This window comes from Ursus maritimus, unplaced genomic scaffold, assembly GCF_017311325.1.
Source record: "Ursus maritimus isolate PB19 unplaced genomic scaffold, ASM1731132v1 scaffold_6, whole genome shotgun sequence".
Lineage (NCBI taxonomy): Eukaryota > Metazoa > Chordata > Mammalia > Carnivora > Ursidae > Ursus > Ursus maritimus.
This window is the reverse complement of record NW_024426774.1, coordinates 69,083,766-69,106,919: the sequence shown is the minus strand read 5'-3', so window position 1 is coordinate 69,106,919 and position 23,154 is coordinate 69,083,766. Positions and strand designations below refer to the sequence as shown.

Here is a 23,154-nt window from a genome sequence, read left to right as displayed (position 1 = left end):
TTATGTTATCTATTATCCCTTTGATTCTAGTGTAGTAATAAGAGTTCTGTTTCCATTTTGGGGGCCCTTTAACATTTAGAAAGTACTTTGACATAGGTTTCTTATCTGGTTCTCACAACAATGTCAGAAGAAGGAAGATAGGTTAGATGTATTCACCCATTTTATAGACCGTATAACTGAGGCTCAGAATGGTTAAGTGAATTTTTCAAGTTTAAATTGTCTACTAAATGGCAGAGCAAGATTTGGGTCTTCTTTCTGTTGTGATAGTGAGCTGTTATCTTTAACTTTCTAAAAATAGAAGAAACTCATTTTTTAATCTGTGTTTTGCTCAAGCTATTGAATATCCTGCAGTATTCCTGCTTTTCTTAGATTCTTAGCTAAATTTTCTATTGAATTCCACATACTCAGTTTAAGGTTTAGTATTTAAATATTATTCTTTTGGCACAGAGGAGGGTCATTTCTGTTCTCAGGAGACAGATCTGAGTTATGCAGAATTAGAAGTAGATTTTTTTTAAGCTCACAGATAAAATCATTCTATTTGTTCAGTTTCTCAGAGAAGAACCTGGTCTTTCATGGTCTCTGTACTGAACCCTCAGAATATGAGTCTGTAAACCTTTTGCTTTGGCTACATAGGACTTGTATATTTATACTTACATGCTCAGTGTTATCCTTGCTGAGAACTTTCCTCTTCCTACAGAAGTGGATTTTATCTTTCGAAATCCTGCAAGTGGTGGTTGTGTATATATACACACATACATACAATTCATTTAGCTGTAGAATTCTTGATGTGTATACTTTATTTAAAACAAAGTTATACCTCAATTAAAAAAAAAAAAAAGCCCACGTCCTGCCTCTTCAAAGACTTCCCCAAGCTTTCCAGCTTACTTTTCTCTCTTATACGTAGCTTTAGACAATAGTAGCCAATATTGTCTAATGGTGTTACGACTCTGGAGTCAAATCTGCTGGGGTCTGAATCTCAGCATTGCCACTTCACTTCTCTGTACTTCAGTTTGCTCATCTGTAAAATGGACACAATTATAGTACCTACTTCATAGGATTGTGAAGATTAGTGAGGTAATACATGGAAAGCACTTAGGACAGTGCCTGGCATATGATGAGTTTTCAAATGTTACCTGCTACTACCAGCTTCTGGATTGAGTCTGCTTCTTTGTTGCTTTCATACACTGCCTTAGCTGATGTCTTATTGCAAGTCTACCATCCTGAGGTTATTGTGGGGGATGATATTTGTGTCACTAATATTAGGCACCATGTCCTGCTAGGTATGTTTAATGTCCTACACTTTGATTCTCTGTAGAGTTCTTATTTTGTAATTAGTCTGATTCTATGTATTTTACAAATGAATGTGTGCCAGGGTTTCAAGGAAAATGGCATACACGGTACCCTATTATTTATTATATTAGTTTTTATTAGTTTATTGTATTAGTATTTAGTATTAGTTTATTGTATTAGTTTTTATATAAGGAAGAGACTTGGTTTTACAGAAAGAACCATGTCCTGGTTGGAAGTCAAGAGACCTGGATTTTGGTGTTGATTCTGTCACTGATTAGCATTATGTCATTGGGCAGCTCAGCCTCTGTGCTAATCTGAAAAATGGCAGAATGGTGGTATCTACTATTCTCTTCCATGCTAATATTTTTATCCTTTTATATATGTGAGAAGATGGTTACTCAGTGTAATCATTCCTATGAAGTAATGGTAAGTGATTTCCTTGCTACAAGTGATTGCTTTATATTAAAAATTAACTATTGCTTTGTACTGTTTTCAGCTTCGGGCTCAGAATCAGGTCCTGAAAAAAGGTGTTGTGGATGAACAGGCGAATTCTGCTGCTTTAAAGGTATGAAACAGGTTATGTGTATTGTGAGGGTTAAGTTAGTGTTTGGTGATACTCAAAGCAAGGAATTCAGCTGGTTTTCTGTGTTAAAGTCCCAACTATGACACTGATTCACTAGGGATAGGTGAAGGTAATATAGTTTTTTTGTTTTTAATTTTCTTACTTGCTTAGGTATGAATGTGATGCACTTTGATTTCTTTAGCTAAAAACTAAAAAAAGAACTATTTGATTTTTATCTCCTGCGTTTTTCTTAGACGTCATAGCCTCTCTTTAGCTAAATTCATCGGGATTAATGGAGCTTCTTGTCTCTCTTCATCACTAGACAGCACTCTGAAGGGGCCTATGTCATATTCATATTTATATGCCCAGCATTCAGCAGATGGTTGTCCCGTAATGAATGGATTTGAAAGTGTGAATCATTTAGTCTATTAATCTTGCTTTTGGGTTGAGCTACTTAATAGTAATAACCTGTGTAAATCAGGCTACTCTGTTTGAGTGATACATTTTTATCATCAGCATCTTTACTGAGGGGAGAAATACAATAGGAGATGAGGAAATTTGTTTCTACCTCATTCTGGTAGGCATGTCATAAATTTTTTTTTTTTTTTTTGCTTAGTGATCTTTTTAATTGGATAAATTAAATTAACTCTAGGATATAGATTTCTTCTTGGCCTGTTTCCATTAAATATACTGTCTTTGTCATTCTTCACCTTCTCCCTTGCGCCCTGTTGAGACAAAAGGGATTACTATTCCCTTTACTCTTATCTCTTTCTGAAATAGCTCCTAACCAGTGACCTATCCAGGGTGATTCCACTCAGGTAGCCCAGAAATATGTCCTTTTACCTAGCCAGTGTTGGGCCCTACCATAGAGAACTCTGTCTTGAGAATGTCCCCCACTCAGGTGCTGTTGCACAGACTTGGCTGAGGCGGCTCAGATCACTGTACCCATACTTGCAAAGCTCTCTGAGCCCAAGCCAAGATTATTAAAAATAAGCTTTTTTTGTAGCCAGGATTTGTTAGTCAAGTTATTATTGCCTTAATCATTGAAGAAATAATCATTATCTCTTAACTGTGTTTAAAACCTATGACTGGGAAAGGTATTTCTTAGTGTGTCTTAGTAGCCCACTCTGGGTGTGTGACAGCGTCACATGCTGGTTGTGGTTGTGTTTGATTAACTCTGTGGTGGTGGCAATGGTGGTAACATTGGTGATGGTGACGGCAGGTTCTGTTTATTCAGTTCTCACTGTGTGTCAGGCATTGTGCCAAGCACATTACATCCACTCTGTCAGTTAATCTTCACACAAGTCTGTGAGGGCAGATAACATTATCATGGTCCCCATTGCAGAAACTAGAGTTTGCAGAGAGGTTGAGATAGCTGTCTTCTGAAATCAATGACTGGTTAATGGAGTAGGAGCATTAGTCAGTTGGTGATGAATTCTGAGGATGTAAAGAAATTACTCTTTGCTTTACTATTCATTGTGGTGGTCATTACAGTTCAAGTAAGAATGGCAATTTGCTGGTTTGCTCAATGGGAAGGTTGGGATGTCTTCTGTTACGGCAGGCACATAGATTGGGTTTGCCTCTTCAGTGAGTTGTTGGAGATAGTAAGCATTCATTGATTTGGATTTCTTTAACTTGAAATACAGGATAATTTGGATATGGGCTGGGTCTATATTTGCCATTAAGCTCCAAGCAAAAATTAAGGGCTTACTAAAAAACAATAGAAAAGAAAAATGTTTCTCTACTTAATGGAAACATTATTCTATCCTTCTGGCTGCTCTCAACATGCAGATAATGTCAGTAGCTGGCAGACACCAGCCTTTGGTTTCTAGGTTGCTGTTTCAATATACTTCTATCACTTTGTCATTAAAGCTTGACCTCGTCTTAGCTTTGCAGTGGTTTTTCAGTGAAAGTAATGTAACTACAGTTCTTTAAATATACAGTGGGATATGGTCATCTGTGTTTGATTACCAGTGAACACAAAGTTGTCACAATATCGTAGTAAAATATAGTGAGAATAATATATTTTTTTAAAGATTTTATTTATTTATTTGACAGAGACAGCCAGCGAGAGAGGGAACACAAGCAGGGGGAGTAGGAGAGGAAGAAGCAGGCTTCCAGCGGAGGAGCCTGATGTGGGGCTCGATCCCATAACGCCGGGATCACGCCCTGAGTCGAAGGCAGACGCTTAATGACCGCGCTACCCAGGCGCCCCTGAGAATAATATTTTTTTAAAAATAGAGCTAAATTAAATATTTCTCTAGTTTTCCGCTTTCTTACCTCATTGTGGTGTAAACGGTACAAAATGGGCAGTAGAAGATACATTGTGTAGATTTTAGATTTTGTTTCTATTTTTACTTAAAACTTTAAGGTGAATTGATGCAGCATCTAAAAATATTCTCGTGTTAGGATAATATTGATTTTTATCTTTGACAAATCAGAATACTTTAAAGTAAAATTAAGTATAGTGGAAGGACTTCATTTTGACTGACTTAAATTCAGGGAGGATTTATTGAAAAAAATGAATCCCAATAAATTGCTTCCCATTCTTACTGAAGGGCATCATCAGTGAGTAGGAGGTTCTCTTTCACAATTCAAGTTTATAAAATTGTAGCCTCAGGCATTGTGCCTCCTCACTGCCAGACACCCATATAACAACATTATGGAATAATACAGAGTTGTAGATATTTTACTTTAAGTTGATGAATGTCTGTTACTTCAGTAGATATACTTTTTTAAATTTACCTGTTTGCCCCAAAAAAATGGTTTTGTCACAAAACAGAGCTGAAAACATGGGAACTGGCATGATCAACATGCAGTGTGAATTCCCAAGAGGTTTGATCATATTTTAGTGAAACAAAAATAATTTCATTATTTGAAACCTTAAGGCTAAATTATAAGGAATGGTCTGTTTTCACTATGATGTAGGAACAACTGAAAATGAAGGATCAATCACTGAGAAAACTACAGCAGGAAATGGACAGTTTGACATTTCGAAATCTGCAGCTTGCCAAGAGGGTAGAACTACTTCAAGATGAATTGGCTCTAAGTGAACCCCGAGGCAAGAAAAACAAGGTAGGTCAAATAAAAGCAAGTTAGTGAGACCTTGTCTCCTAGGTACAGACATCTACAGGCCATCTGGTTTTAACAGAACACCTCCCCTCCAAATTCCCTAATGTTCCATTATTATGCTTGGATATGGGGTCAAGGAAACAGACACTTACAATTAATCTATGTGGTAATATTAGAGGCATTTTTATGCAAAAGTAAGTTTTGAATAATTTGTTAGAAGCAAACATGTGCATATTAGATTTAGTGTCTGAGAAAAGTGAAAGGAGTAACTCATACTGGTCAAAATTACTGATATCTCTGAGTTACACTAAGATGCCATTAACTCAAGGTAGGGCAAATAGAGAAACAGTGTGGAAGTGTATAACAAGTCATGTGAAAGTAGCAATTGAAATACTTATTCCTTAGGTTTGCAAATTTGCTGCAAATATTTCTTAGTGTTTATTTTTATGAGGCTGATTTAGTATTCTTGTCTGGTCATGTAAAAATAAACTTTTTCCATTATGGTTAATATAGTGAGACATGATTCTCATTCCATAAGATGGATGGTCTGGTACTTTCGAACATTCCGTGATTAAGAAGTTGCATTTTTTTAAGGGTAGGGGCTAGTGATTGAATCTTTAAATCTCATGTGTATAGAGAGCAGCACCTGGCAAATGTGTGGATTGAGGCAGTAAAAGTAGAAGGGGAGGAGGGAAGAAGAAGGCACACAGTAACTCTGAAGCAGCACGGTATGGAGGGAAGAGCACGGGCTTTGGGGTTAAGCCCAGGCTTGAATTCTTTGTCTGCCATTTTAGCTTTGCAACCTCAGTTTCTTCATCAGCAACATGAGGATAATACTCTCAGTCTGTTGAGTATTAAATGGGATCCTGTAAAGGTGCGTAGGACTGTATTTGCCATATTATGGGCAATCAACATAATTCTATGTTAGTACCTTTCCATATACGTGTCCCCCACATAAAAGAGTTCTCTAGAGTGGTAATTTTCAAATACATGGGGAATAGAGAGGGCAAAAACAGGTATGTATTAGAATCACTTGGGGAATTTTGTCAAAATACACATGCTCTGGAAATTCTGGGAGACCTTTGGGGAAGGAATAGCCAGCCGTACGTGCTTCAAATGTGCTCCCCAGGTTAGTGAGATCCTCCCCCCAGTGCTGTTTTCATAGAGGCTTGGGTGTAACACTTCTGAGTTAATGTTAATTAAAGTTTCCAAATTTGGAAGCGCTAATGACCCAGAATGCCCAGAATATGTCATTTGGCTGTCTTCCTCGTGCAGCTCTTGTGTCCCAAATATGATGGAGGTTTAATGTTTTGTTTAGTTTCTATTTAGCGTTTTTTTTTTTTTTTTAAGATTTTATTTATTTGAGAGAGAGCACACGCACAAGCGGGAGGGAGGGGCAAAGGGAGAGGGAGAGGGAGAGAGAGAATCTCAAGCAGACTCTGTGCTGAGCACGGTGCCCTACGTGGGGCTCGATCTCATGATCTGAGATCATGACCTGAACCGAAATCAAGAGTTGGCCACTTAACTGACTGAGCCACCCTGGTGCCCCTGTTTTGTTTTGTTTTTAATATAGCTGCTGCATTTTCAAAGGGCTTTCTAATCATTGGTTCACATTGGATCAGTAAGTAACTTCATTTTAAGTGAGGAGTGAGGGCACAGGAAAGGCAGAGAAGGGTGGTGACTGATGTCCAAACACAGTTTCATTGTTAGGCCATCCGTGGAATAGTCTCAGCTCTTGTATTCCATGAAAACAAATGTTCATTTTTGGCTCTCTTAAATAGTGCTATTCTTCTATGTAGAAAAAGTTAATATTGGTAAAAAAAGGAAAAGGAAGGTATTTCTCATGATTTTTGAGCTTTTTCCTTCTGTTCATTCATGGTAGCTTTATTTTATATGGTTATATATATATTTTTAAATTAGAAATTTACGTAAACTTGTGTATGAACTTATCGTTGTGAATTCTAATTAATTTGTTACATTTTCTTAAAGGAGTTTAACAACTCAGACTCATGGAATTGCTAAAGCTGATTGCCCAAACCAAAAGATCAACTTAAAATGATATATGTTTTTTATTTTTCTAAATTTAAATTCAATTGATTAACATATAATGCATTATTAGTTTCAGAGGTGGAGGTCAGTGGTTCATCAGTCTTATGTAATACCCAGTGCTCTTTATATCATGTGCTCTCCTTAATGTCCATCACCCAGTTACCCCAGCCCGCCAGTCCCCTCCAGCAACCCTCAGTTTGTTCCCTATGAGTACGAGTCTCTTATGGTTTGTCTCCCTCTCTGATTGAAATGATATATTTTAGCATATTTTCATGGCTAGCTTTCTGGACCTGCTGTGTCTTCCAGTAGAACTATTCCTGAATTCATCTGCAAAGAATAGTGAGCCGTACCTGTTCTTTATTCTCTCTCTCTTTTTTAAGCTTTCCTGCCCATTCCTATATTTGCAGTTCCTACTTGTGTCAGATAGGAAAAGTTAAATGATGGATTGTACACCTTTTGCAGGATTGTTTGAGAATGGTGCACACGTAGAAGAGACAAGCTCCTAAGGTGATAGAGAATCTGTGTACCTTAGGATGTTTCTCTAAAGGATGAAAGTTATGTGGACCTAACTTATTCTTTCCATCAGAAAAGTGGAGAATCTTCTTCTCAGTTGAGTCAAGAGCAGAAGAGTGTCTTTGATGAAGATCTGCAAAAGAAGATAGAAGAGAATGAACGGTTGCATATACAAGTGAGAAAATCTGTTTTTCCCATAAATTAAAAATGGGTCGTGTGGAATGTGGAAAAACCAATGCAGGATAGAGTGTTTTGTGTATGTGTTTTAATGTTTCCTGTGGTTGTTAGGTGTATATGTCACTGTCATTGATTCATTTCTTAAATCTCATTCATATCTTAATCTGCATGTGTGTTTTGAAATATGCATTTGTTTAGAGGACGGCAGAGTAACTTTGTAATTTAACAGTACAGAAATATACTAGGCACTGTTCATTTTATCTAGAAAATGATTAGATGGATCGTTTAGATGGGGGCTTATCAGTAAGTAGTGTTTGGTTTTTAAATTATTACTGTTTAGTTGGTTGGTATTTGTTCACCTGTTATTCTATAAGGTCTATTCCGGTACACACCATGTCGGTTTGTATGCCTTCCCCCTGGACAGGGTCTTATTCATGGCGGGAGCTCAAATATTTATGAAATGTTGAATAATTAGTGTTTACCTCCCAACATCCAGCATATTTAAGAGTCGTAGTGTAATGTCTCCGACCATGCCTCCTGAACTTTTTGTGAAATGGTGAGCATAGTCAAATGGTGGAAAATAAATATGCATTAATTCTCAGTTTAACATTTTGCAAATATAAGAAAAATGAGCTTTTGACCTCAGTGCATTTTGTGCTAAGTATTCATTATTCTTAATTAGTGCTGGATTCTTATTTAGGAAAAGAGCTTTACCTGTTTTAGGGATAACCTCTGTTTGAATTTTGATTACTTAATTGTGGAAGTTAGCGTAACAGAAAAGTTATACCCTGGTCAGTTGAAGTCTCTGTGTGCCAGAAGTTGTTTGGAAGAAATCTTTGAGCCTGAGAGGAAGGAGGTGTAGGCTTCAGTATCGATCTCCTGTGTTCAGATCTCATTTCTACTTCAGGCAAGTTGAAGCTTTGGTTTCCCCATGTGGAAAGGAGGGATAACAATAGCACTACCTCTGACATACTGTGAGGATTCTGTGATATCATACCTGTGTGGGTGTTGCGTAGTGAGTGTATGGAACCATGTGGAAATTGCTCAATGAATAGTCACTGCTGTTGCTTTTCTCTCCATTTGTATATATTTGGATATTGTGAGAAGAGAAGATGATCTTTTCTTTTCAGTTTTTTGAAGCTGACGAGCAGCACAAGCACGTGGAAGCAGAGCTGAGGAGTCGGCTGGCCACCCTGGAGATGGAGGCGGCCCAGCACCAAGCCGTGGTCGATGGCCTGACACGGAAGTACATGGAAACTATCGAGAAACTGCAGAATGACAAGGCCAAACTAGAAGTAAGCCCCACTGTTGGGGAGAGCACGTTAAGAGATAGACAGGGTTCTTGTGAATCTTCTGTGTGCTTTACGGAATTCACAGTCAGTCATTCAAGGGGTGGCTTGTTACCTCCCAAGTGTGTATCCTAAGTGTGCCCTCATCTGTAGCCTGAGCCATCTGCTTTTCTTTTTCTTCTAAAATTCAGGTAAAATCTCAGACTCTAGAAAAGGAGGCCAAGGAATGTCGGCTTCGAACAGAAGAATGGTATGTGGAAACATGAATTCCAAGGGGTCCTGAAGTAAATATTAAAGACCTGAGTTCTGGTTTAGCAGCTCCTCTCTCTTAATCTCACATTTGAAGTGAGCTGGGAGCAGGCCATCTCCAGGGTCCCTCAGTTCTGTTATCCCTAAGGCCTGACACACTCTTGGTCAGCTGGCTTGTGCATTAATTCTCAGCCTGCAGATGTTTGTGGCCATGGCAGATGGCGTTCTGGGGCTCCTGTCCTGAGGATTGAATGTGTTCTGTTTCAGGCTACACTGAAGAGAGAGCTTTCTGAGAGTTCCAGGCAGGAAAACTGACTCCTTTTCACTGTGCCTTTTAGTGATACATTTTGATTAAAACAGAGGCTACAGGATCTAATTTGGAGATACCTAAATCTTAAAATTCAAATATGATGAATTGATGGGTGGTAAACGCATAGTCCAGCCTTTAGTTGATAAATGACGTAGTACTTTAGGTTTCAATAGAATCAGTCACGTGAATTTCTTCAGTTTAGTTGCATTGGTAGAATTACATGCATGGTTTAGGTGTATACCTACGCTCATAATTGAATCAAAAACAGAAAAATTATCAGATTTTGAGCCCAAGGGGGGGAATATCTGATACAATACTTAAAAAAGAACTTTACTGTAATACTTGAACAAACATTTATGTTGGCACATAAGAAAGATAAAATTTGTGATTTTGAAATGGCTTTAAGATTACTTTGCACTTGGGGAAGTAAACTGACAAGATTGTATTAGATACTGGGACTGTGACAAAGTCTGACAGTCTTAACATCATTGAACAGGAGTCTCCGGGGCTTCAGAATTGAGGATTAGTATTTTTCTTATCTTCATCGTTTAATAAGTATCTACCACCTAGAGTGTCCTGATGTCAGGCACAAGTCTCTGAAAGCTTGATACCAGCTGTTGTGGTAACAAGGAAGTGAGGATCCACTGTCTGACTGGTGATCATGTGGTTTTTTTTTTTTCTTTCAGTCAATTACAGTTAAAGAATCTTCATGAAGATTTGTCAGGTAGATTAGAGGAATCCTTATCAATCATCACAGAAAAAGTACCTTTTAATGATACAAGTAGGTATTATGTACAGTTTTCCATTATTTGCAACTTTGAACCTCTCTCTCTGGTAACGAACTAATTAAAAAAGTTTTTAATTTATTTGGCAAAGAATTTCATTGGCCCAACAGAGGGTTGCTTTCTTTTTGTTTTTTTGATTAGCTGTGGCCCTCATATATCATAGGGAGGCTGACAGTCAGCCTTCTTGGAAAAAGCTCTTTATTGCATGTATGGAGCATATCTCTAGGTTAAAAACCAACCTGCACATAAAGTACTTGAAAATTTGTATAAGAAAAGCTGTTCATGTTGGGAAAGTGGGGGAAGGGCGGTGGGAGATGGATCTTCTCAGCCTGGTATCTCCTGTACCTTTGGTGATCTCCACTGATAGGGAGTTGACTTGGGTAAGTCCTCCTTCCTATTCATCCTGAGAATGGTCTGGTAATTTACATAGCCAAGAGTGAGGAAAAGAACTTAAAAAAAAAAATCACCTTACATGTATAATAGGTGCCAATTTTGTAATATTTAGAGAAAAATTAAATCAGAACCTTGAAAATAAAGAATATGCTTTATTTAATTGCTTGGAATTTTGAAGTTTATCTTCAAACAAGTACAGATTTCCTTTTTTACAGCCACATGATTAACATTTTATACTTCCCCTAAATTTTTTTCTGGAAGACCTAAGAAAAGAGGAAAGAAAAGACACCAAAGAAAAACAGTTTGATCTGACAGTGAAATCAGCATATGTCATTATTTTATCAAAGCCTAAGTTCCTCTGAAAATAACACCTGTTTCTAGTTTCTACATTAATGTAAATAGCGTTAGCATACTTTGATCCACTAGACTTGAAATCTTGGCATTTCATTTTCCCTTTAATCCTTCTATCAATTAATCATCAGGTTCTAATAATTTCCTTCTGGATCTCTTTTGGATTTATCTTTCCTTTTCCACTACTAGTTGTCACCCTGCTTTAGATCCTTATCATGTCAGTGTGAGTTACTTTTAGTTCTGCAAAATTTAGAGATCATTTGTTGAGTGCCCAGATGGATGGGGAGCACAAGGGATATAAACATTCCTAAGGCAAAAATCTCTACCCTAAGGGAATTTATGTCCAGAAGGGGAGAGATAATGTATGGAAATGTCTAAAATATAAGCTAACCTGTTCAATAAAGAGACTCTTGGGGTTTCAGAGGAAGGACAGATTATTGCTGGAGGAGTTGTTTGGGGAAGTCTTCTGGAAGAGGTGTGCTTTGAGCTGGGCCTGCATATGTGAGTAGGTTTTATTGGGCAGAGATGCAGGAAAACGAACCAGGGAATTAAGTGGAGTGTGGTATGTGGGACGTAAGGTGCGTCATGGTCTATGGAGCAGTAATTAGCTAAATGTGACAGGAGTCTAGAGTGGGTGGGGGTAGGAAAGTTCTGAAAGGGTGGGTGAAGCTAGACCCTAGAGTTATGGGCCAAGGAGTTGGGACTCAGTTCACAAGATGGTGGGGGCATTGAAGCCTTTGATCCAGGAAGTGTCACAAAGAAATCTGTGCACTCACAGAGTTAGTCTGGCAAGGGTGTAGACTGCCCTGGAATGGGGAAAGGGGACCAAGACTATTGTGATGCTAGTCCTTGATGTGCTGTTATGGAGGCTGGAGCCTGAGTTGTCAGGGAGATAGATGCAAGCAGGCAAGGGAGCTGGAGGAGGCAGTGTGGGGGAAAAGATGTGGTGCCATTGACAGAAATCAGAGAGGCAGACGAGGGGCAGGTTTATGGGAAAGATGATGAGGCTAATTTATTGTTTAATATTCTGACAGATCAGTTTATATCTGTCTTTCTGTTGTACGCATTTCTAAGTAAAAGCCTAGACCGTGGAGAGACTGGAGTTCACCCCATTGGGATGGATGGGCATTGAGAGTGGTGGGAATGAGGGGTACAAAGTACAGAGAGGCCCGTGCAGTGTCCTTGGAGAGTTCTCCCTCACAGGGGTCAGGAAGGAGAAGGGCTAAGGTGATGGAGGTGGTGAGGAGCTGGGGCAATGAGGTGCCGTGGAAGCCGGGGAAGGGAGTGTTCAGCCTGGTGGTGCTGGGCAGTTCTAGCAGTGCTGTGGGGAGCTCAGAGAGGCTGAGGTGACGGTAAAGGTAGCTGCTTTGGTGACTCTGAGGAGAGTGGTTCCATGCTGGTAGAGGTGGCCAGCAGGTGGCCAGCACGAGGGTTAGAGGTGGATGGTGCTAAGAAAACAGGCAGAGACATGCTGTTCTTTGAGCAGGTGGGAAAGGATGGGAGCTCAGCAGATGATTCAGTATGATAGAGTAATGGGGAAGAAGTCACGGTGGAGATAGAATTTAAAAAGCTGCAACAAATGCTTTTTTTGAAGGTAATTTTGAAGATATAGGGAGGAGGAGGGGTGGTTGGTGGATTAGGCCCTGAGGGGCCAAAAGGAGATATTGCTGGGGACCCAGGAGGGGAGGTTTGAGTGGCTGAAGTGGTGTGCAGAGATTAGTAGAGGGGACTGAAGTGTGAGATCAGGTGTCGGGAAGCTATCAGAGGTTGGGTACGGAGTCTGGGATAGAGAGGAGGACTGTGAGAAAATAAGGAAGCCAACCCAGAAAAGTTAGGATTGAGTCATTAGGATCAGCAGTAGCAGGCAGTGGACTGTCAAATATTCTAGTGTCATGAAAACCGTGGTATTTTTGGATGATTGGTATGGCAGCTGTGTGCAGGGCTATTTTAGAAGGGAGCATGACTGAACATGGCAAGAACGTCATGGGCCTTCCTAAGTAATCTTGATAGGCCTTAAGTTTTTGAAATGATTTCTTAGAAATAGAAACTCAGGGTTTGGTTATCCTAAAGTTAAAAAAATTGGGGGGCCCCTGGCTGGCTTAGTGGGTAGAGCATGCCACTCTTGCCTGGGCCATGAGTTCAAACCCCATGTTGGGCATGGAGCCTACTTAAAAAAAAAAAAAATTAGAAGTATTATTTTATCTGAGAAACAACTGATTCTATATAAATTCCATTATTCTCTTATACTATGATTGTGGCCTTGATCATTTAAAATTCTTATGTAGAGCTGATTTTGCCACAAAGCATTCATTATTTTTCAGTTATGCTGTTTTCCTGTAACGTAAAATGACTTAATGTGCATCCATTTTTGTTTTGTAGAATATAGTCAGTATAACGCTCTGAATGTTCCCCTCCACAATAGGAGACATCAGGTAATGATGACGTTTTTATTTTCCGTGATGTGTATGTCAAACTTTTCAGAAACAAGAATTTATTGTTTGGGCCTCTGTTTAGTGCACTAAACCGTTGTGTTTAACTTTGGCTTTACTTTCTCATACATTTTTCAAAAAATTGCATCACTTGCTATTTATTGGATTCAGAAGTAATACAGACTTGCTTTCATCTGGTACCATTAGAACTGAATTACGGGGTACACTTACTTTGTGAGCCATATCTTTCTTCTAGGTGGTGGGCCTCGCACTTACACGGTCTAGGTTAAGTGGAGGAGGTCTGTTTGCCAAAACTGCTGGCTTTCTCATTTACTTAGATGGGAATATTAAAATCTGAGTGGGAGCAAATGAATTTAAAGTCAGGATTAATTATCTTAGAATTTAAATGTTTTCTCTAAAAGCAGACTTACGTGGAAGTTGCCTGAAAATAGTAATTGGATAGTTGACTTTATCTACTTTTCATTTAAAAGCTGAAGATGCGGGACATTGCTGGGCAGGCCCTGGCTTTTGTTCAAGATCTTGTGACGGCTCTTCTGAACTTTCACACCTATACAGAACAGAGGATTCAGATTTTTCCTATTGATTCTGCCATTGACACTATATCTCCATTGAATCAGAAGGTAAATTTAACTCAGGGTATGTGTTCTTTGCCCAGAACAAGTAGGAAGACATGTTCTTTCTTTTCAGACCACTACTATGCATCAGCCAAGTGCTATGGGGGACGTGGAAGAAAAATAGAATTCACGGTCTTTAACCTTAAGATAAAATGTGGCAAACATGGAGATTCTTAAGAAATTAAATGCCGGGGAAGTGTGGGTGGTGAGGCCAGTAAGGGATGTGAGGTCCTCAAGGAGGGGAGATTGCTGTTGGTGGTAGTGTCTGGGAAAGAGTCTTTGGGGATTTGAATGGGTTTTGAAAAATGAGCAAGATTTGAAGAAGAGGAGAGAAATAGGATTGGTTTTTTTTCCTCCAGAAGAGGGCAAGACATGAGCAAAGGCCCGGAGTAGGAAGGCATAAGGAAGTTGGTGGGGGCTGGGGAGGGAGCAGGGAGCAAACTGTTTTGGCAAGAGTGTGAAGTCTTCGAAGTAGAGGATTGAAAGGTCAGGTTGCAAAGAAAAAAACATGGCTCCAGACTCTGGAAGGCCCCTGGGCTCAGACCAAGGCCCAGACTCTCAATTTGTATGTAGAATAGGGGCCTTTTGTAGTTTTTTTGACCAGCATGTGACATAATGAAAAGTGCCATTTTATTGTTGAAAAAGTCAATTTGCTGGCATTTTTCTCTCTCCCTGTTTGTACTCACTGTGTAACTTTCGTCACTGGGTATGTTTAAAAGCAAAAAAAAAAAAAAAATGTGTGTGGTATGGTTGACCTTCCTGCTGGGGTATGGAGTAGGAGTGAAACTGCTTCTCTGGTTGAGCTTTGGGGCATTTTTAGGGTATGTGAAGTTTAAATAAGGAATAAGAAGAGGGTTGACTGTCATTCCCTTCAGTCCATGTGCTTTTTTGGGGCCTGGCAAATTTTGCTCCTTTCTTTCCTGTTTTCTCCCCCAGCTAGTTCTAAAAAAGGATTTAAAGTAGCTTGCAAGACCACATTTAACTGAAAAGAAAAAAATAGTGTATTAGTTCTGTATTGCCGTGTAATAGATTACACCAAAACTTAGTAGTTTAAAACAACAGACATTTATTATTTCACACAGTTTCTGTGGTCAAGAATTCAGGAGAAGAGTATCTGGGGGGCTTCTGGCTCATGATCTTTCATAAGCTTTCAGTCAAGAGTCAGCTGAGGCTGTATTCATCTAAAGACTTGACTAGGGTGGGGCATCTGCTCACACGGCGGGTGCGTTAGTGCTGGCTGTTGGCTGGAAGCCTTGGTTTCTCATTGAGTACACTTCTCCATAGGGCTGCTCGAGTGTCCTCAAGACATAGCAGTTAACTTCCGCTAGAACGAGTGAGCCAAGAGAGAGCAAAGTGGAAGCCATGATGCCTATGATGACTTAGCCTGGGCATTTAATATCATCCCTGCCACCATCTTGTATTGGTCACACAGACCAGCCCTGAAACAATGTGCCAGGGTACTACACAAAGCTCAGAACAGCCAAGGCAGGGATCATTGGGGCCATCTCGAAGGCTGGCTCCTACAGGGAAGAAATTGAGGGATCTTGTTAATGTATGCTCTCAGTGTCCCATAATGTGGCATTCTGAAACGAATCTGCCACTCTTCCTACTTAGCTGATTCTTCTTCCCAGCTTGTTTTTGCGTACCATGCAGTGTTTGAATAGGGTTTCTGTCCATGTGTCCTGTAAGTACCTAGTAGTATAGCAAAAGCTATACTCTGGAGTCACACTACTGGGGTCCAGCCACTTCCTGTGTCCCCTTGGGCAATTTACTTAACTTCTCTGTGTTTCAGTTTCCTGGTATTTAGAATGGAGGATAGAGTACACACCTCACGGGTATATATGTTTGAGGATTAAGTAGTAATACATGTGAGGTACTAAGAATAGTGGCTGGCACGTCGTAAGCCCTCAATAAAGGTTGGTTCTTATTATCATTATACCTTACACATAGGAAACCCTCAGGAAGTGCTTGATTTTCATCAGTTTTGATCAGACTCCACGAATCTATTGAAGTTCATAATAATTAAACTTTGGGCCTTTGAAATGCTTTTTAATTTCACTGTGGGCAAAAAGCTTTCAGATGACTTGGGTAGGGAAAACAGTACTGCAGCATTTTAATGTAAAAGTTATATTTTCTCTTATACTTCCTATAATATAAAAAAAAATATTTTACTCAATACTGGTTCTTTGTCCCTTTTTGGAATTTTATTTTAGCTTGTTGCCACATTATGCCAACACAGTGAGAATCAAATATGTTAATCTTAGCTGAAACACTTCCATCACTTTGAAGAATTCATGTATTTCTCAATATTTTACCTTTGGTGCTTTGGCCTATGAAAGGTTCTATGTGGTTTTTCTAATAAGTCTTATTATTGAATAAGTCTGTATTATTCTGAGATTCAGAAACCACTTGTTAAAAGATGACCAGAGTGTTTAGACTTGTTCCTAGAATCATAAAGTAGACATTTATGATTTAAGCAGAGAGAGATCAAGTGAGTTGCCCAGGGCCAGATATCTATAATTTGTAGTATGGCCAGTTGAATCACATTTCTGCATAATGAGATCTTATATTTCTATACTGAGAAATCAAAATTTGAGCCATTATACAATACTTTGTTAATTGAGATATTTCATAAGTGAAAATTAACTCTTTGCTTCTAAATCGTCTAAATGCCTGTAAGATTTTTTTTTCTGAATTTTTTCTTCACACTGAATTAGTTCTTTATAAATACTAAGGTATTGGTGACAGTTATAAACATTTTTTACATCCTCATTTTGGGGATATTTATATGCCTGGAATTTGTTAACCCTGAACATTGTACACAGTAAAAATAAGAAGCTGTCTTCAATAGACTGTTTTTTTAAAAATGACATACATAACATAAAAATCTTTCATACAGTTTTGATTTTCTTTTTCTTTCTTTCTTTCTCTCCTTTATTTTTTTTCTTTTCCTTCTTTCTTTTTTAAACTGAGACCTCTCTAGAGAAGCAGGTGTTTGGGGAAGGCCTGTTGGTGCGGGTTTTAATGCAGTGTCCCCTCCGTATGTCCTCCCATGCCTGGTTGTTACTGATGTCACCCCTCTTCAAGTTCCTCCTTTTGGAATGAGATGGGGACTTGGGGATTGTATTTGGGACTGTTAGAAGTGTGAACATCTCTGTTTTGTAAAAGCCAAACTTAAAAAGTTTCCAAAAGAATTTAGGTTTATAACTCAGCGAGTCCATTTACAAATCTGTTGATACTTGTTATTTTCCAGTGATGTAACTCACAGTTCTTTCCCTTCTCTGTAGTTCTCACAATACCTTCATGAAAATGCGTCCTACGTCCGCCCTCTTGAGGAAGGAATGCTTCATTTATTTGAAAGTATTACTGAGGATACTGTGACTGTCCTGGTAATTTTCTTCTATGTTTTACTTCTTGGAAATGGAAGTTCCTCTTTGTCAAATAACACTATTAACAGGAAATTATTTTTCTTTTCCAGGAGACAACTGTGAAATTGAAAACTTTTTCAGAGCATTTAACCTCTTACATATGTTTTCTTAGGAAGATTCTTCCTTATCAGTTAAAAAGGTACTTCCCCTTGAGGCCAAGGAGCTTGGGAAATTGTGGGGTGTCCCCTGACCTGTGCTGGAGTTAAAATAACGACGTGTGCCCCTTGTGAGCTGCCTGATTTTTCTGCACCACAATCGATTTGGACTTCTGTGAAAAAGGAAAATAATGGCTTGAGCAACATAAACTTATACTTAAGAAAATTGAATTGTAGTGCATCAGTTAGGGTTTTTTGAGTAGTTCTGTAGTGTGGTTACCGCTATAACCACATAATGCTGTGAATCAGTATTTTCAGTGATTGTGAATCACACATTTATTGAAAGAAATCTTCCAGTTTTATTCTTTTGCTGTAAACGTTTAGATGAGAGTTATAGTAATTAGCTTCTACAATTGGATCTATAATCATTAGGTTTCTTTGAAGTGGTATTTTCTTGTTTTTATTATTGGTGGTTCATTTAAGTTATAAACTAAAAACTTTATCTGCTCCAGCATTCATAGAAGATATCATTTGGTAACCTTAAATTTCTTTGTTAAGTATTTCTGGATGGGAAAGAGAAAATAATCTGTATAACTGGCAATTTGATAATATTGCTTGTATGTTTTGATACTTTTGGTCTATACCAAGACTCCTGACTCATCTAAATTTTCATCCTAAGATTTAGCCTTTTAAAAAAAAATCAAAGAATAATACAACTGGAACATAAGAGAAATAAGAACATATATGTATTATAATATATTGCAAGATAAGGTTTAGAAAATATGTAGATGAGTAACTTACAGTTATTGAAAATATACAATTATGGTTCATAAATCCTTATAAAACTAAAGTAGTAGGTCTTACCTTTTCAAAAATGTAAACTTTCACTATTTAAAAAGTTTAGTATGTGTTAAAAGTCATTTTATTTCCTAATTCTAACTTGACAAGGTATTTCAATAACCAAATTTTATGATTTGTGGATATGACAGAGTTTTAGGAATCAGAGAATTAGGACTTAGATTAATAATTATGAATTATAGTTTAATTCAGATTTCTTACATGTTATGGTTCAATGTAAAGTTTTTTGAAAATTGACTCTAGAAGTTTAAATAACATAAATTGAATATATCTTATTGATTTGGCTTATGTTTAAGAGGAATCTGTTTGAGATGGGGCGCCTGGGTGGCACAGCGGTTAAGCGTCTGCCTTCGGCTCAGGGCATGATCCCGGCGTTATGGAATCGAGCCCCACATCAGGCTCTTCCGCTATGAGCCTGCTTCTTCCTCTCCCACTCCCCCTGCTTGTGTTCCCTCTCTCGCTGGCTGTCTCTATCTCTGTAGAATAAATAAATAAAATCTTTAAAAAAAAAAAAAAGAGGAATCTGTTTGAGAGCCATTGCAAAGGTGGTATTTACTACTTGAAACAGTTACGCATTTTTATTTTACCTTATTCTTTCACTGTTGCATTTTTAGAAACTTTGGATAAGTCCTTTCTTGATCTTAGGTTCCTATCTTGGAATGTTTTGTTCTCTATCTCATCACGTATTTATGTTTTTAGGTAACTTTTCATCATTGGTTTAAAAACCACTTTAATTGGGCTCCTGGGTGGCTTAGTCGGTTAAGTGACCGCCTTCAGCTCAGGTCATGATCCTGGAGTCGCAGGATTGAGTCCCGCATCAGGCTCCCTGCTCAACAGGGGCTCTGTTTCTCCCTCTGACCCTCCCCTATCTTGTGCTCTCTCTCTCTCAAAAAATAAATAAAATCTTTTTAAAAAAAACCCACTTTAATTGACAAGATGATATGTTTTTTTAGTAGCAAATGGCTTAGTATTGAATGAAGCTGTCTGCTATAAAGTAAAGAAAGAGGAGGAAAGGGATATGACTGTCATTCCTATGTTAATAACTTTCCTAGCTTTATATTATTAACATAGGAATGACAGTGATATCCCTTTCCTCCTCTTTGCTCGATTACTTGCATATTTTTAATAAACACTGTTAAGAGTCCACATGTTTTTTTAACCTTATAATTGTTGTCCTAAGTAACCATTTAAAATTGAAAATGATACAATGTATTATATGAATGATAGCCACTGATTTTTAGATTTGAGTGTATAGATTGTTTGTTTCAGTCAGCTTGGCTTTTACAAATACATATACTAAAAAGATTTCTTTAGGAATTCAGTGTATGAAATATCTTTCTTCTCAAAAATAGCTTTTATTGCATTTTTTTCTTTTTTCTCTTTCTCTTTTTTAAAGTAAGCTCTGTGCCCAGTGTGGGGCTTGAACTCATGACCCTGAGATCAAGAGTCACATGCTCTACTGACTGAGCCAGCCAGGCACTGCTCCTCAAATTTTTTTTTTCCCCTCAAAGTATTTTAAAGGGAAATAATTTTGTGCTGCCCTTAGGATGGAAAGGTAGTGGGCACCTTTTTTCCCCCCCTCCTATTTAGTTCTCTATTAGTTATTTGTAGCAAACAGGTGTATGTATTGTGGTCTAGAATATGGAACTTATAAATGAAATCATTTTTTTTTTCTTGGAAAGTTTCCCTTTGGATATAGTTGTTTGAGAATTTCGATGATTTATTATAGCTATTTCAAAATCATTAGGATGCTCACTTTTGAAAAATCTGCTCATTCCTAGTTTAGAAGAAGAATGTGAATCTTCTCTTTGCACATCTGCATTGAGAGCCAGGAATCTAGAGCTGTCTCAGGACATGAAAAAGATGACAGCTGTGTTTGAGAAGCTGCAGACTTACATCGTTCTTCTTGCCTTGCCAAGTAAGTTTGTTGGTTGCTCATGTTCAACTTGAAGAACTGAGAGTACAAGAAGCTGAAGAAGGGAGTTGTTTAGCTTGTTTGAATAGGACGAGTATAAAATCTGGAGTCAGAAAAACTTGAATTGAAATCCTCCAGCCCCTTACACATTTATGATCTTGGACAAATCACTGTACGTCTTTATACCCGTTTTCCCATTTATAAAATGGAGGTAAAGTGATTATTAAGTTAAATTAAGAAGATAGAATATTAGGCATTGAAGACATGTGTTAAATATTAATTCCCTTTCTCTCTATCCTCTTTTTTAAATGGAGAGGGGCAAAGCGTAAGAATTTGTAGCAACTTTCCAACAAGAGCGTAGGGGAGGGAGGGTTGGAAGTAAAAATGTCATTTGTTTCCCTTTGGTCTAATTTGAAGAGAGTATCTTCAGATAATTGAATGGATCTCAGCTTTAAGAATGCTGTGATTTTTTCTGGTACTGTGATTTGTTTTTTTGTAACAACTTTAATGTAATATAATTTATATACCATATAATCTACCCATTTAAAGTATAATGTTCAATGGTTTTTAGTATATTCACAGATATGTGCACCATTACACATCAAAGCTCATTTTAAAATATTTTCATCACCTTAAGAAGAAATCCTGTACTTTAGCTATCACCTCATTCCCCTGTTCCATCCCTCCCTGGCACTAAGCAACTACTAATAGTTTTAGCTCTATAGACTTTCTGTCTATAGATTTGCCTATTCTGAACGTCTTGTATAAATGGAATCATATAATATGTGGTCTTTTGTGGTCTGCTTTCTTTCACTCAGCATAATGTTCTCAAGATTCATCCATTCCTTTTTATTGAAGAATAATATCCCATTATATATCCTACCACATTTTATTTACCCATCAGTTGACGGACAGTTTGTATTGTTTCCACCTTTTGGCTGTTATGAATAATGATGCTATAGATATTTGTGAACAAAGTGTTTGAGTGGGCATAGCCTTCATTTCTCTTGGGTATGTATACCTAAGGGTGGAATTGCTGGGTCATATGGTAACTATGTTTCACTGTTGGCAGAACTGCCATACTGTTTTCCAGGGTGGTTCCCACCAGCAGAGTATGAGCGTTCTGATTTCTCCACATCCTCATCAGCACTTGTTCTTATCTGACTTTTTGATTTAGCCATCCTAGTGTTATTATCTGACTTTGTGAAGTGGTATCTCATTGCAGTTTTGATGTGTATTTCCCTGGTGTCTAATGATGTCAAGCATCTTTTCATGTCCTTACTGGCCATTTGTGTATCTTTTTTGGAAATAGGTTTATTCAGATCCTTTCTCTATTTTTCAATTGGGTTGTCTCTTTATTATTGTGTTTTAAGTGTTCTTTATACATTCTAGACCAAATCCCTTTTTGGATATATGATTGACAATATTTTCTTTCATTTTGTGAGTTACCTTTTCACTTTTTTGATGGTGTCCATTGAAGCACAAAAGTTTTTTATTTTGATGAAGTCCAAATTATCTTTATTTTATTGATCTTGCTTTTGGTATCATATCTAAAAATCCGTTGTCAAATGTGAGGTCATAAAAATAATCCCCTATGTTATCTTGTAAGAATTTTATAGTTTTAGCTCTTATGTTTAGGTCTGTGATTCATTCTGAGTTAATTTTTGTATCTGGTGTGAGGTAAGGGTCCAACTTCCTCTTTTGTATGGGTTTATCCAGTTGTCTCAGCACCATTTATTGAAAAGACTGTTCTTTCCCTATTGAATGGCTTTGGCACCTTATTAAGAATCAGTTGATCATAGATGTATGGATTTATTTCTAGACTCTCAGATTTATTCCAGTGATCTATGTATCTATCCTGTGCCAATACTATACTGTCTTGATGACTGTTGCTTTGTAGTTAGTATTGAGATCAGGAAGTGAGAATTCTCCTACTTTGTTCTTCGTTTTCAAGATTGTTTGGCTGTTCTTGTACTCTCACAATTCCATATGAATTTTAGAATCGGCTGGTTAGTTCTACAAAGAAGTCAGCTGGGATTCTGATAGGGATTGTATTGAATCTGTAGATCAGTTTGGGGAGTTTTGTAGGTTGAATTATGTCTCCCTAAGAAATATGTGAAATTCCACCCTGGTACCTATGTATGTAACTTTATTTGGAAATAGGATCTCTGCAGATGTAATCAAGATAAGGTGGGTTCTACTAGTTTAGGGGGAGCCTTATCAGCCCAATGACTGCCATCCTTGTAAGGAGAGATTTGGAGACAGAGTCACAGGAGAGACTCAGGGAGGCCATATGAAGATAGAGGCAAGGATTGGAGTTAATCCTGCCACAAGCCAAGAAACGTGTGGGGGCAACAGAAGCTGGGAGAGGCAAGGAACTATTCTCCTCTGGAGCCTTTGGAGGAAGTGTGGCCCTGTCTGCACTCTGACTTCAGACTTTTGGCTTCCAGAACTGGGAGAGAATTATCTTCTGTTGTTTTAAACCACCCCCTTTGTGGTACTTTGTTACAGCAGCCCTGGGAAACTAATGTGGGAGTATTGCCATCTTAATGATGTTAAGTTTTCTGGTTCATGAACCTGGTGTATTTTCCATCTAGGTAGACCGTCTTTAATTTTATTTTGTAGTTTTTCAGAGTAAGCACCCTGGTGGTGTTTCTTGGGGGTTCAGCCTTGGCCTTGCACACAGTCGCCCTGGGTGACAGTGGTTTTGTCAGGGCTCTTTCCCTGTTTTGTTTCTTTTTTTTTTTTTTTTTT

The 23,154-nt window shown here is 38.1% G+C and overlaps 1 protein-coding gene across 1 annotated transcript in view; it reads left to right on the top strand.

Annotated features, from left to right (window-relative positions):
* The window catches only part of PPP1R21 (protein phosphatase 1 regulatory subunit 21), a 61,062-nt gene that overhangs the window by 8,375 nt on the left and 29,533 nt on the right, over positions 1 to 23,154 (top strand). The window contains exons 2-12 of the mRNA XM_040623497.1: positions 1,787 to 1,855; positions 4,781 to 4,927; positions 7,560 to 7,661; positions 8,794 to 8,958; positions 9,144 to 9,202; positions 10,198 to 10,292; positions 13,420 to 13,472; positions 13,961 to 14,110; positions 17,392 to 17,493; positions 17,583 to 17,671; positions 20,267 to 20,403. Of these exons, the coding sequence (XP_040479431.1) occupies positions 1,787 to 1,855; positions 4,781 to 4,927; positions 7,560 to 7,661; positions 8,794 to 8,958; positions 9,144 to 9,202; positions 10,198 to 10,292; positions 13,420 to 13,472; positions 13,961 to 14,110; positions 17,392 to 17,493; positions 17,583 to 17,671; positions 20,267 to 20,403 (1,168 nt within the window). The remainder of the gene's footprint in view (positions 1 to 1,786; positions 1,856 to 4,780; positions 4,928 to 7,559; positions 7,662 to 8,793; positions 8,959 to 9,143; positions 9,203 to 10,197; positions 10,293 to 13,419; positions 13,473 to 13,960; positions 14,111 to 17,391; positions 17,494 to 17,582; positions 17,672 to 20,266; positions 20,404 to 23,154) is intronic.